Source organism: Pleurodeles waltl, chromosome 6 (genome assembly GCF_031143425.1).
Source record: "Pleurodeles waltl isolate 20211129_DDA chromosome 6, aPleWal1.hap1.20221129, whole genome shotgun sequence".
NCBI lineage: Eukaryota > Metazoa > Chordata > Amphibia > Caudata > Salamandridae > Pleurodeles > Pleurodeles waltl.
In genome coordinates this window covers 1,255,837,543-1,255,852,582 of record NC_090445.1, presented here as the reverse complement: position 1 = coordinate 1,255,852,582, position 15,040 = coordinate 1,255,837,543, and the positions used below count along the sequence as shown (strand labels likewise).

The 15,040-nt window shown below is 42.8% G+C and overlaps 1 protein-coding gene across 1 annotated transcript in view; it reads left to right on the top strand.

Moving 5' to 3' along the window:
• Window positions 1-15,040, top strand: part of LOC138301758 (cadherin-23-like) — a 1,629,754-nt gene that overhangs the window by 880,121 nt on the left and 734,593 nt on the right. Inside the window, exon 10 of the mRNA XM_069242267.1 lies at window positions 7,960-7,965. Coding sequence (XP_069098368.1) covers window positions 7,960-7,965 — 6 coding nt within the window. The remainder of the gene's footprint in view (window positions 1-7,959; window positions 7,966-15,040) is intronic.

Sequence of the window (15,040 nt, the reverse complement as noted above, 5' to 3'; positions counted from 1 at the left end):
TGGACTTGAAGTGGTGGATTGCGAGCAACAATCTTTCACAAGGAAAGCAGTTCGCGCAGTCGCCACCAGTGGCCACGGTCATAACGGATGCTTCCACTCTAGGGTGGGGAGCTCATCTGGGGGATCTGGAGATCAAAGGCCTTTGGTCTCCAGAGGAACAGATGTTTCATATCAATCTGTTAGAGTTACGGGCTGTACGTCTGGCTCTCAAGGCCTTCCTCCCTTCCCTTCGTGGTCAGTCGGTACAGGTCCTGACGGACAATACTACCACGATGTGGTACATAAACAAACAGGGAGGAGTAGGGTCGTACCTTCTCTGCAGAGAAGCTCTTCGACTATGGTCCTGGGCAAAGGACCATCAGATTTGCTTGGTAGCAAATCATCTGGCCGGGGTCTTGAATGTACGTGCGGACGGTCTCAGTCGCCAATTCTCGGCAGACCACGAGTGGCGTCTCCATCCAGATCAAGCCCGTTTGATCTTCCAAAGGTGGGGGTTTCCTCGGGTAGATCTGTTTGCCACTCTGGAGAACGCGCATTGTCCGTTATTCTGCAGCCTCCAGTATCCGATGCAGGGAGCGTTGGGGGACGCGTTTCAAATAACCTAGTGCGGCCAGTTGCTTTACGCGTTTCCTCCCATACCCTTGATTCCTCGAGTATTGAGGAAGATTCGCCAAGACCGGGCGCTAGTCATCTTAATAGCTCCGGATTGGCCAAGGAGGGTGTGGTACTCCGACCTTCTCCAACTCTCAATGTGCCCTCCGCTCCGTCTCCCTTTCAGGGCAGACCTCCTCTCGCAGTCGCAGGGGCAGGTTTTACACCCCAACCTCCAGAGTCTGCACCTACATGCCTGGAGATTGAACGGGGCAACCTGAGTTCCTTCTCTCTTCCGCCTGATGTAGTGGATGTTATATTAGCGGCCAGGCGACACTCCACTAAATCTATCTACGCTAATAGGTGGTCTAAATTTGTTGCGTGGTGTGGAGAGAGGCAGATTGATCCCTTACATGCTCATCTATCGGACGTTTTGTCTTTTGCTCTGTCTCTAGCGCAGAAAGGTTGTGCAGTGGCTACCATTAAGGGTTATTTGTCGGCCTTGTCAGCCTTCATTTGTCTTCCAGACCAACCATCGTTATTTAAATCCCCTATTGTTATCAGATTCTTGAAAGGTCTTCTAAATAAATATCCTCCAAAACCATTCGTTATGCCGCAATGGGATTTGTCCTTGGTCCTGACTTTCCTTATGGGGTCCCCTTTTGAGCCTATGCATTCTTGCCCCTTAAGGTATTTGGTTATAAAAACAGTTTTCCTGGTAGCTATAACATCTGCAAGGAGAGTGAGTGAGTTGCAGGCCTTATCGGTAAAGCCCCCTTATACAACTTTTTATGGGGATAAGGTGGTGTTGAGGACCAAGGCTGCTTTCCTCCCGAAGGTTGTTTCACCGTTCCATTTGGCTCAGACAATTACTTTGTCCACGTTCTATCCTCCGCCTCATCCTTCTAAAGAGGAAGAAAGACTGCACCGTCTGGACCCAAAGAGGGCGTTGAGCTTCTTTATTGATAGAACAAAGGATTTCAGGCTGGAGGATCAGCTGTTCATCGGGTACGTGGGCAAGAGGAGAGGAAAGGCAGTCCACAAGAGAACACTCTCCAGGTGGGTTGTTCTTTGCATTAAAATCTGTTACTCTTTGGCAAAGAAGGATCCTCCTGAGGGCATTAGAGCTCATTCCACCAGAGCTAAGTCGGCCACTTCGGCCTTGGCCAGAGGTGTTCCTGTGGTCGACATCTGCAAGGCCGCAACTTGGTCGTCCCTTCACACTTTTGCGAAACATTACTGTTTGGACTCTGAGGTCAGAAGGGACGGCCATTTTGCACGGTCAGTGCTGCAGGATTTCTTGGTTTGACCATTTAGGCACCCGCCACCGGGCGTGGTACTGCTTTGGGACTCTATTCATTAGGTGAGGAATCCACAGGTAGTTGTATCCATCAGAAGAACGAGTTACTTACCTTCGGTAACGACTTTTCTGGTGGATACATTAGCTACCTGTGGATTCCTCACGGTCCCACCCGCCTCCCCGTTGCCTTTCTGGTCTTACCAAGTAATCCTTGAGTGCGCTCCTCTTGGTCTTCAAGGTTGCAATAGATGTTTGCATATATGGATACTTGTGTATATTTATCTGTATATATATATGTATATATCTTTGTGTATATACATGATTTGCATATATTTGTTAGTTTAAAAAAAAAAAAAAAAAAAAAGAGAGAGTTATATTAAATTTACAGCTATTCATTGCAATATTGTGTATTTTACAAGGTTATGGGATGTTGCCTTGCTCTTTCATTGCATTGGGTTGTTGTTCTCATGCACGTATAAAATGTTGGTACTTACGTCGGCACGTCGTCGAGGACCTCTTATTGCCTGTATGACGTCAGTCGGCGTCGCGTGGGCTAGAGTGACGTCCTCGTCGACGTGCGGAGACTAGGAAGAAGATTTCCGTCGAATGCTGGCGCCATGGGAGTATTCATTAGGTGAGGAATCCACAGGTAGCTGATGTATCCACCAGAAAAGTCGTTACCGAAGGTAAGTAACTCGTTCGTCTGGCTTGTCTAGGCACCTCTGTGAACAGCGTGTCCCAGGGCGAACCTCCCTCTTTGCTTTGCAGACTGGGTCCCGTGCCGAAAGACCGGTGTGGAGACCCCTGAGTGAAGTTCCTGAGTGAGGACTGAACCTCCATTTGCCAACTGTTGCCTGATGGTTCTTCCCCTGTACCTTTGCCCCAGGATCCTGATTAAGTTTATCCACCGGCCACGAGTGGCCTAGTATTCGGGGAAAGGTTGATCCTTTCTGACTCTGATTTCTGAGGGGTGGGAATTGGTTGGGGGGTGGAGGAAGATTTGGGTCCAAGAGAGGTCTGTGAACTCCTTTACATCTCACCTGCCGGCTGTCAGCACAACGTATTAGAGTGCTGGAAGCAAGTGTGTGTGAGAGCATGTATGCTAGAATCAATATCTGTAGCAGTGTGAAATGAGAGTGTGGGAGCCACTGTCTGGGCTGGATTTCATAGTGCTGTAGCGTTGACGTGCATGTTGTTTACAACAGTGGTGGACAATGATGTTTACTGGTGCAGCCTAGGCCACAGATCTATAGTTCTCTGTATACATTGCTGCTATCACTGGGAACCTACAACTACTTTATATTGAATTGGGGTGATCTGTGGGGTGGACCTCACGCTGCCAACGCTGTAGTACTACATGTGGGTGCAGGGTGGGAAAATATTGTTTTTTGTCACATCTACATACTGATAATGCCTTGTTAACATTGTTGGATCTCATACTACTAGTGATCTTTCTGAATGTGATTTATACCCAGATTGACATGATGTTCATGTGGTGTTAATGCATATGTGTGTTAAATACAAACTTTATTTACATACACCTAGTGTGAAGTCTTGTTTGTGATGCTCAGTGTACTTACTGTGTGAATGTGCTGGGGCAATGCTTTACACATTGCCTCTGTGGAAAGCCTGATTTCTCTATGCCAAGCTACCCAAGGGTGAGCACAGGTTATACAGTGAGTATAATCACCCACCCCTGACAGGAGTGGTAGGGCCTCACCTCGGCCAACCAGAACAAGCCACCTCCAACACCCATACTTTGAAAAGCCCCTCTGCTCTCTCTTCCACCTGCAATACTGACTACTCAGTCACTTACTCCAAGGCTGTCCAAGTGCTGGGGACCCCAAAACAGCTGCCACGTGCACAATGAAACTTAGCTGTAGGTGAATTGTAATAGGATTGGGTTGCAATTAGGTTTGGAAGCCATGCACCCTGCAATGAAAAGTTTGCATCTTTATATTGGATAATGATAAACAATAGGAGTGTTCTATAAATATGTGACATTGAGGGAAAAGAAACACAAAGAAGGTCTAAAACTTTTTTTTTAGGAATGTGTCGGAGTTAGTATTATAACTGCATCTAGAAATGATGAACAAGTTACAATAAACAACAGAAAATCAATCACCTGAAGAGGCGCAAAGCTAAGGCAAAGAACCACCCATTGATTTTGCTGTTGCTGGCTTGCATCCAAATAGAGAGATAACTCCTAATCACTGAAAGACAAGGATGAAGATAGAGAAGAAGGAATCCACGGCTGTACAGAGATAGGAAAGGAATTTTAATTACCTTTCTTTTGACAACACCAGCTTTTTATCTTGACCACGATGATATTGTTATTAATAGCAAGGTTTATGCTAAATAAAATTGAGAAACATGGGACCGAAAACTGAGAATAATGACTGCAAAAAAGCCTTGTCATAGTATTTTTAGAAAGGTGGTTATATTCTCAAACTCAGGTCGCTAATTAAGTATTCACTTCATGTGGTCTTGCATTTTATTTAAATATCTCTGTTTCTGTCTCACTGAAATATTTCACAATCATTCTTAAGTGACCTGTATAGAAAACATTCAATCGACAAGTGTCTTCTTCCGGTTAATTTGCATAATATTAGTTAGCATTGTATGTTTTAATAAAATGATTGTGTTTCAGTAATTAAAAATAGTGATGAAGTTTATTACCTTAGCATCGCTCGAAAACCCAGGCCAATCAATATTGGGGGTTACTTTTTGAGCGTGGTGCATCAACACTTTTTTTAGAACTTACATAAGTGCTTCCTTTATGGAAGTCTGAAAGTAATTCCCCACTATTCATCTCACAGCAAAGACATTGGGTAAGCAGAGTTTCTTCCCTTAAAGGAAAAAGAAAGTCACCTGTTGTAATGTCACTGATATCTACTGTAAATACATGGATTTTTAATTTTGACATAACTTGTGGCCTATTGTAGGAGGGGTCTGCATGGATGAGATCTGGAAAAGGTCAGCTGTGTTTGTTCACAAGGTCTTCTTTGAGACTTATGGCCGTTTGGATCTGTAACAGTCAGACTTACGCTCTGGCATTGGATCTCTTTCTTCCATTTTGTGGAAACCGACATTTTACTTTCTCATATACATTTTTCCGAATCTTTTTCCTACTCGTTAAAAAATGTGTTAGTTTTTTCAGCTTCTTCTTCTTATTTATTATTTTTTATTATGGTGATGATGTGTCCTTTGCTGGTGCAGTTGTAGGTGTATCATTGCATTCACTTACGCTCCCGCCAACCACAGAGTTGAATAACAGTGAGGTTGCGCTGCTCTGACACTTTGTCCACTTGACTCTTGCAAATCTCCAGCAGCCGCTTCTTTAAACTTGTAGTAAGAGATCTTTTTCTGGCTGCCTTGCTGTAGGCATTTAGGTTGTTTTTTTTTTTTTTTTTTTTTTATTGAAACATTTTAATACCACACCAAAAAAAGTAAAGTTTTAAGGTGCGTTGCATTACAAAGAGTTAGCAGAGCACTTGCATTGTGTTGTTTCACAAAACACTTGGAGTTACTCAGACTAAGAAAGTAAAGGGAGTCCTAATAAAGAAGTAAACAGTTTATTCTGGAGAGCGACCATGTTGGGGGAGTGTTTATTAAGGGGTAAGAGTTGACCAAAGCAATGGAACTGAGGTAGAGAGTCCCTGATAGATGAGATAAGGATATGTAAGTCAAAGAACAAATAACTTGTCAGAGCAGGTGGGTCTGGAGATACTTCCCGAAGCGGGTGAGTAAGGGTCGCTTATGAAGGTGAGGTTGAAGAAAATTCCATGATGAGGTGACATTCCCAAAAAATGATTGTTTGCTGGTTAAAGGAGCCTTAAACTTAGGGATTTCCAGAAGAAGGACACCTTTGCTTCTCACACCGTAAATCTGCTGGAGAATGTCAGCACATTAGTGAGATAAGAAGTGCTTTGCTTGGAGTTGGTCTTGTGAACCAATGTGCATAACTTGAATTGTATTCAGATTGGGAACCAGTGTAGGTCTTTGAAATGTGGTCATATGTTTTGCTGTATTCACTAGCCTGGTCACAGAGAGGAGGATTGCGTTGAGGAGGAGAAATATAGAATGGATTACATTTCAAAAGAGTCTAGTCCTAATATCACTAGTGAGTGAAAGGTTGTTCTGATCTATTCAGATGACATGAAGTGATTAATTCGCTCAAGTAAATCAAGGTGAAAATTTACTGTTCTGACACTTTGTTGATATGTGGGATGAGAGTGAATGAGGATTTTACAGGTTGTTTTCGAGGTCTGGGCACAGCTTTGTAGATTCAGTGAATTCAGTAGGGAGGGACTGAGTTTTCTTTTGGAAAAAATGGAGATAGGCGAAAAAGCTGTCCAGCATCCCTGTGCGGTGTAGAGAACATCTGCTCAGTTTGGCTCTGCCTTTAATTGTTAAAATGTTTAGATATGGTTGGGAGTCATCAGTATATTGTTGCTCCTAGACACTAAAGTTTTCCAGATTAAACTAACAGGCTTGAAGTACAGACTAAATAGTGTCAGAGCCAGGAGTGATACCCGAGGAACTCTGCAAACTACTCACCTAAAGCACTCAGTGCATGATTCTGTGTATATATATATATATATGTCCTTTGGAAATAAGTTATATATCTGCCATTTTAGTTGTGCTTTGCTTCTGCAATCTGTTTTGCATTGATGGTTTACACGACCACATCAGCCCTTTGAGAATTTCAAATAAACAGCAAAGGAGCCATTATTTTAATTTACAATACAAAACTGATATGGTATGTTGTCACAGACATCTATTGAAAATTTTAACACACCTTTCGTCTTTCACAGAACCAGCCTGTATGGCTAGTGTTGCTAATATGACTTTTATTAGTGACTTATATGTAATGCACAGAGAGTTTAAGGCTTGGCAAGGGGTTTTAAATGCCAAGTGGACATGGCAGTGTAACACTGCATTTAGGCTGCAATGGCAGGCCTGGGACATGGTTTAAGGTCCTAATTAAGTGGGTGGCACAAGTAGTACTGCAGTAGCATTTAGTTTACAGGCCCTGAGCACATGTAGTGAAATTTGCAAGGGACATATCATTGAATAAAGTATGTCAATTAGGTATATATAAATCAAACCAGGTTTTATGGAGAAAGCACAAACACTTCAGCAATGAGCTAGCAGCGGTAAAGTGCACAGTGTTCTAAGGCCAACAAAACCAAATTCAGCAGAGGGAAAAAGACAAAACATTTGAGGGTGACCGTGCAGAAAGGGCCATTTCCAACAGCTATTCTGGCAGGAAGGGCCATCTGCTATTTCTCACAAGTTCATATTGGAAAAACCTGACCTTTTGGTGACATACTACTTAGGCTTGCTCCTCAGGAATGGGACCAAAGTAGCATTGATGGCAGTCTGTGATGAATTATAGGCATCTGCAGCCCAGGAAAAACCCTCCATGATGGTGGGTTGGACCCATTGGTGGTTTTCAGTAATTCTATTTAAAATATTAATTTGGTTTTGATAAAACCCCATAAAAGTACAGATAACAATTCTTTAGGGTATAGAGAATACCTCATCATTTTACATGGCGTCTACTGTAAAAAAACCTAACAAATAATGCAAAATATACTGAGGGAGACCGTGCAGGAAGGGTCTTTTCCAACAGCTAGTCTTGCAGGAAGCGCTGTCTGCTATTTCTCACAAGTTCATATTGAAAAACCTGACCTTTTGGTGACATACTACTTAGGCTTGCTCCCCAGGCATGGGACCAAAGTAGCATTCATGGCAGTTTGGGATGAATTATAGGCATCTGCAGTCCAGGCAAAATCTTCCATGATGGATGAGTTGGACCCATTGTTGTTTTCAGAAATTCTATTTAAAATATTTGTTTGGTTTTGAAAAAAACCCATAAAAGTACAGATAACAATTCTATAGTGTACAGAGAATAGCTCATCATTTCAAATGGCATCTAAAGTAAAAAGACTAACAAATAGAGCAAAATATATCATGACACATTAAGATGTTTAAAAGCTTATCATAGCTAATGTGTGCAGAAATAACATATAAAACAAAAAGTGTGTTAGCAATAAGAGCAGAATATTGTACAATTCAAAAAACATTTCATAACTCATCTTCAGTAGGAAGCAAACAGTAGCAGCTTGAAACTACAGTGGCAGGGTATAAGTCCAGCAAACTCACTATAAATTGCAAAGGAAATTTATATGTTTAAACCAATCCCACCGGATCACCAAGTGCCTGTACAAATGTATGTGTTTGAATGGGTCTGAATAAAACTTTACATCGACTAATGCAGTTGCCGTACTACATTGACCCTATAGCTTCCAAATAGACTTGGTGTTAAAAAGGCCCACATGCTAGCCACTAGACTCTATAAAACAAAGCCTATATCTAGGGTCCACCATGTTAATATAAAATGAAGTGGTAAAGCCGCACAACTGTTCATGACAACTCAATGTTGCTAGAGATGCTTCATATGTTCACAGAGGCCTCTGGTTTTCCTCCTTTCTGGAGGCTAGGTGTAAGTTGGTGATTTACTAACGTTTTGCGCTGGGTTGGCGTCATAAAAGTGACATAAACCAACACAAAATGTTTTTTTGTTATTTGCTTTCCAGCCCAAAACCTTTTTGGTTGTGGAAATTGACTAAAAGTAAGGCAAAGCAGCGCAAAGCGTTTCCTTGCATCTAGGGGGCATTACATGGGCATTCCCATGCAGTCACCCACCCTTTTTGATGCAAAGCCCTACTTACCAAAAATGTGAGACAGGGTTTTGCATCATAAAATAACTTTTGGTGGGAGGAACTCGTGGAATTTCACTCTTCTGAATTCTGCGGAGTTAGATGAAAACTCAGTGAGATTTCGTGGAGCTCTGCAAACGGACGTAAATAGGCATTTCGCACTGTTCACATTGAATTTTAGCAATGGAAGCTCAATCGGCGCTGAAAAATCAGCACAAATGGCACCATGTGGCACACCAGAGGACAGGGCTGCTTGAGTTAATTTTTACTGCCGCTCGAGTAAATTTTCTACTTGAGCGTCACCTTCTCACCGTGAATGGTTGAAACCGCCCATGACTCTTTGTGGTAAGAAAATCTCACTGGGTGCTCCCTTAGCACCGGAAAATCACATTAGGGGAAGCCAATTCTTGGTCATGCTCGCCAACTTGCTGTTGGCGAGCTGCATGCAAAAAAAAACTCCATCAAATGGCGGTTGGAGGAATTTGGCCAGAACTCCACGTTACAAGTGTAATGTAAAGTGGCCAAAATTCCACCAACTCCACTGGTGGAGTGGGATTTATCGCCCACTCCTAAAAATAATGCCTTTTGAAATCAGTTGGTAAAAGGAAAAATGTTTCTTTCCTCCTTTCTTTTTTGACTTTGCATGTTTGCTCCACTGTACAGCACACATACAAAGTGGAGAAGGTTTTAGAAGTTGTCCAGACATAGCATTTTGCACTGAAAGGGAATCCTATGCTAAATTCTCACACACACCCTTGCACTTTGGCAGAAAGGTGTGTGCATGGAGCACATCAGTGAAATTCTGCACCAACGCTAGAGAGGAGAGTGCAATTTTGCTCTAGGTATGGTGCTTTCCTTCTCCCTCCCTGTCACACAACACAGCACAGCATTTTTGGCTGAAGCCTTTATTTAATTTGAGTTGTCAAAAGATATTTGATTTTCATGCCTAGGCAAATGACACACACACTCATCTAGGAACAAATAGGCTCAAGCGAGAGTCTAAGTATCTCAGTCTTAACCCACTTGCATGCCTGCTACTCCTATTCTTTTAGTTTAGTCACACTTTAAAGCTACTCTGAAACACCCAAGAATTTTGTAGGATGAAGACATGTTCCTAGGCCTCCATTTTGACAAACTAATGAAGGACTGTTTATTCATGGTGATTGGTGTCCTCCCTTTCCTACACAGGAATCTTCACTCACTTTTTTCGTTTTTTTCCGCATCGAAAACACAAAGCATACATTAAGAACTGTTTAAGCTAAAAAACTTTTATCAACGTTTGCATAATCTTAAAAAACACAGCAGAAGGAGCAAGAATAAATCATTCTATAGGATTAAAACAATTATCAGGATTCAGGGACTCAAAGCAAGACATCAAATAAAGGAAATGACGAGCCGAGAAAGAATTATTTTGAAGGAATTGCGAATTGTGTGTGTGTGTTCGTTTGGTATTGTTTGCTTGACTGGCCAGTCTTAGTCTCTCAGATCCATTGTATTGAGTGACAGAAAATCAAATCGGACAGACTGGGGCGCTCTTTATCACTCTTCTGCCTGCTCAGCTGCCTTTTAATTACAGACCGATCAAACAGCCACAGCTGCCAGGCAACCCAGTGATGCTTTCAATTCTCAGCACCCCATCAACACTAACTACGTCACACAGGCAATACTAATAGTTCATATATATAAGACGGAATTTAATTATTTTCCCTCTCACAAAGAATATGCCATTTTCTCTCCCAGTTCACTCTCCGTGCCTTACTGGCTGCATCTAGCAACCAATGACTATGGACTAGCTCAAATAAGAAGAATTTTAGTATTTATTTCTTGGGCGGGAAACCTATGGATGCTTGAACGCCCGCTATGATAGTCAGACCCAGCATAGGCAGGGGTGGTTTAGTACTAAATGTACAACTTGTCTATAGAACTTAATATTGCCAAAATCTGAGCTGACATTTAATGTCATATAGCACCCCAACCTCTTATAGAGCTGACAGGTACAGTAATGGCAGTACTGCCCCAGTGATTCACTGCACTTATTGCTGGAGACATCCACTGTCATTGTGCAGTCTCGTGTAAAAGTACATGACTATGGGGGTCATTCTGACTCCCGCCGGCTGCGGTAACCGCAGGGCCGGCGGGAGCCGCCACAATACCGCTGCGCGGTCAGAAGACCGCCGCGGTTATTCTGAGTTTCCCGCTGGGCGGGCGGGCGACCGCCAGAAGGCCACCCGCCCGCCCAGCGGGAAACCCCCTTCCACGAGGATGCCGGCTCCGAATGGAGCCGGCGGAGTGGAAAGGGTGCGACGGGTGCAGTTGCACCCGTCGCGATTTTCAGTGTCTGCATGGCAGACACTGAAAATCTTGGTGGGGCCCTGTTACGGGGGCCCCTGCAGTGCCCATGCCATTGGCATGGGCACTGCAGGGGCGCCCCAGGGGCCCCACGACACCCCTTACCGCCATCCTGTTCCTGGCGGCCAAAACCGCCAGGAACAGGATGGCGGTAAGGGGGTCGGAATCCCCATGGCGGCGCAGCAAGCTGCGCCGCCGTGGAGGATTCCCCAGGGCAGCGGGAAACCGGCGGTACACCGCCGGTTTCCCGTTTCTGACCGCGGCTGTACCGCCGCAGTCAGAATGCCCAGGGATGCACCGCCAGCCAGTTGGCGGTGCATCCGCGGTCCCCGGCCCTGGCGGATTTTACCGCCAGGGTCGGAATGACCCCCTATGTTTCTTGCTCACTCATTATCGTATGTCCTGCACGACAACACGTCTAGCACTGTCAGTCATAAGCCCAACTTGAACATGCTGAAAGTGGCACTGTTACTGTTCACTGCCTGTCCCTGCACACACGTTCTGCTTCTGTGCACGCCACTTTCCAAACGTTTGTCCATCGAACCTTCGTTGAACAAAATCACATGATTATTGTAGTTTAGTTTTAAAAATAAAAACAAATGTATATCTGCAGGCTAAATCTTTGTTACATTCAAGATCCAAATTACATTCACAAACCGTAATTGGTGGATCCATCTTCTATCTATTAACGATCCATCCCTTCACCAGTTCAGCCCCAGATTCAGTCAACTGATCCAATACCACAGGTGACCCTCCTTTGACGGACACTCCAGAGTTGTACACAATCCAAATGTAGTGTCCTATAGAAGTGGGCAAAAAAGTTCAGATGTGGCCACCAGAGCTGCACAAAATACACCATACGAGGCCTCATGAATGTGCACAACATTACAGGTAAAGCCTCGTGAATCAAACACAATAAACCTGTCATTCACCATTGATCATCTATTCACCATTTGTTCACTTTTCATCCACCGAAACTATTTACCATTCTTTAACCACAAATGTATTATTAATTTGGCATCATTTCAACATCTGTCATTGACCATCCACTACCCACTCTTCATCATCAGTCCGCCACACATCCACCACTCACCGTCTATTTACCAGCCAACCAAATTTACTCACTACTCATTATCCACCAACCCACCACCCATTGACCACACATCTGTTTGGTATCCATTCATCATTCACCATCAATCCATTACCCACGAACATGGCTTCAGGCACATGACAAAATACTTCTGATGACCAATCCAGAACTAAACAAAATATGACAGAGGAGAACTCCAGGACGGTGTACATAGCTCCAGTACAAGAGTCAATATATATAGGTTGCCACTGTACTAGGACAGAATAAGATGTAAAGTGACCTTTGTTTGTAGGATCCATACCAGAGACCTGGACTCCACAATCTTAATAGGGCCACCAAGATAGAGGTATAAAATGCTTAAGAAGTTCTTCATAGGAAGTGATAATACTACAGCACTGCACCTAAGATCCAGGCACAAAGTTCAAGACAAGACCATCAGAATGGTACGCAGTATGCCAGATCAGAACTAAGTAATGAAGTGCACAAATGTAGAATAGTTACACAGTCATTCTTTTCTGATGGTATTATGATCTCTCTAACTGCACCCCTACATTCCCTTTGTTCTAACTGTAAACCTTTGCTATTGCATACTTACCTTGAGATCATTCAAAATCAGAATTCTATGATGCCAAGGACATAGAAAGCATGCACTGGCACTACCTATGACACAACTTTTTAATCTGCAATACAGAAGCTTGCAGTAAAGTACCCTGTGCTATAAATCTTCTGTTTGTGTGACTGATTTTTACAATTCTACTGTGCATGATATTCTGTGAGTTTTAATAAAGCTGTTATCTAATCAGAGTAGTTTCTTTTGGCTATCCCCTTTGCACTCCACAGCTTTCCCCAAAACACATATAACTGATACATGCTTTACTAAAAACACAGAAATCCACAACACAGCTCTCCCAACACAGCAGGAGAGCTGATACTACAACATTCACTGCACTCAATAAAACTCACCCCACAATGCTTTGCAAGCACTCTTTTGCACAACATTTTTGTATATATAACTCAGCCTGTGGTAGTCCTAGGACAATAGGACCACCACCTAAACGTTCAGCATGACACACTCTTTCTGTTTAGATCATTTCTGTGTCCCCACACTCAGAAAGTGGGGACCCCAAAATAATAACACCTCCCACCATTCAGTTTTTTTTTTCTTTTTCCAATTTCCAATAAAGTTCTCTTATAGCTGGAACTTTTGTTCCAGTAGTTTGTGTTCTTAGGGGTTTCATGTTGCAGTAGGCCTGCTAACTCTGAAAATATGTAATGCCCTATGCTCTGTAGTAGCTAAGTATATGATTGCATTACATTACTTTCTGCCATCCTATTTTCATGTGGTTATGCTCTCTAGGGGCTAACTATATGGTTACATGACTGTGTTTCTTACAAATTATATTTTTATTGTGGTGTTCTCTAGGAGCTGGGTGTGAGCATTGCAGTCAACATACTTCAATATGTGCTTCACTCAGTCATCCCATAATGCTTTGCAGGGCATTCTTTTACAAAACATTTTTGCTCATAAGTCAGCCTGTAGTGGTCCTAGGACAATGGGACCGCCTTCAAAGTGTTCACTGCAACCTTTCTTTTTGTCTAGACCATCCCTGGGTCCCCACACAAGGTTAGTGGGGATCCCAAAATAATAGCCTCTGCCATCACTCGATATCTTTTTAATCTCTCTCATGGATGGAACTTTTGTTTTATAGCAGAGACTAATTTGTGTTTTAAGGGTCTTCTTTGTAATGTCACTGCAATAGATCGTCTAGCCCTGAAAATGTGGAAACCCCTATGGGCCAGATGTATAATTTTTCCAAATAGTGATTACCTAAGTGGGATTAACTGCGAATTGCAATCACGTTATTGCTATTTGAATGAAAGAAACTCCAGAGGTTTCATTTAGCAATTCCCAATGGCTCGCAAATTGACCTACATCCTTAATATTGATGAGGTAAGTTGTAACTTGCAGCTCATTGTGAATGGCTATAATCACAGGTACGTGGCCTCCTGGGCTCAGCAGATCACCATGTCTGTGACTGTTTTTAAATGCAGCCCGTTTTCCCTAAAGGAAAACGGGATGCATTTAAAAGAGAAAAAAAAAGCTTTCTCTTCATTTTTTAAGAGCAAGCAGTGGTCCGTGGGGCAACTGTCTGCTCTTAAAAATGTTTTTGCATGGATTCACAAAAGGGAAGGGGTCCCTTGGGATCCATTCCCGTTTGCAAATGAGTTACCACCTACTTGAAGTAGGTGGTAAAAATTTGAATGTTTTGCGACTGCATTTTTGTCAAAAACATTCCTACATACCGCTGCAATTCGGTATTAGGAAGTGACGCCCTTGACACACCCCTTCCTAATACCGAATCGGTATGTAGTCGCAATTCCAATTTGTGATTCGCAAATTGGAATTCATACATAACAAAATGCATTTTTATGATCACAATCGGTTTGATTGGGCCGATTGCAATCACAAAAATGCATGATACATCTGGCCCTATGTTCTCTAGGGTTTAGATATATGGTTACACTGCATTACTTTTGGTCATTTTATTTTCATGTGGTTATGTCTTCTAGGGGCTAACTATATGGTTACATGACCATGTTTCTTACAAATGCTATTTTCATTGTGGTGTCCTCTAGGGGCTTTTCCGAGCATTACAGTCTGGTTATGTTGCAAGAAAAGTCCACTTATGAATTTATATAAGCAATAGCTCCAACTCAAGCAAATGCAAGACCCATTGCATTACAAATGCTTGTTTTATTCATGTCACTAACAGATCAGTACAAACGTGCACTGTTCCTGTGTAAACCAATAAACATGCCTCAGCAGTGATGTTCATGTCAGACATACAGAGAAGAAAGTAGTCAAGCAGGGCTGGTTTTAGCACTAGTGGTGTGTCAATCTTTATTGGTGCCTCTCCTCCATGACCTCCTCCTCTGATTCCTACACTACCATTCAGCAAAAGTGACCCTAATCTCTCAATA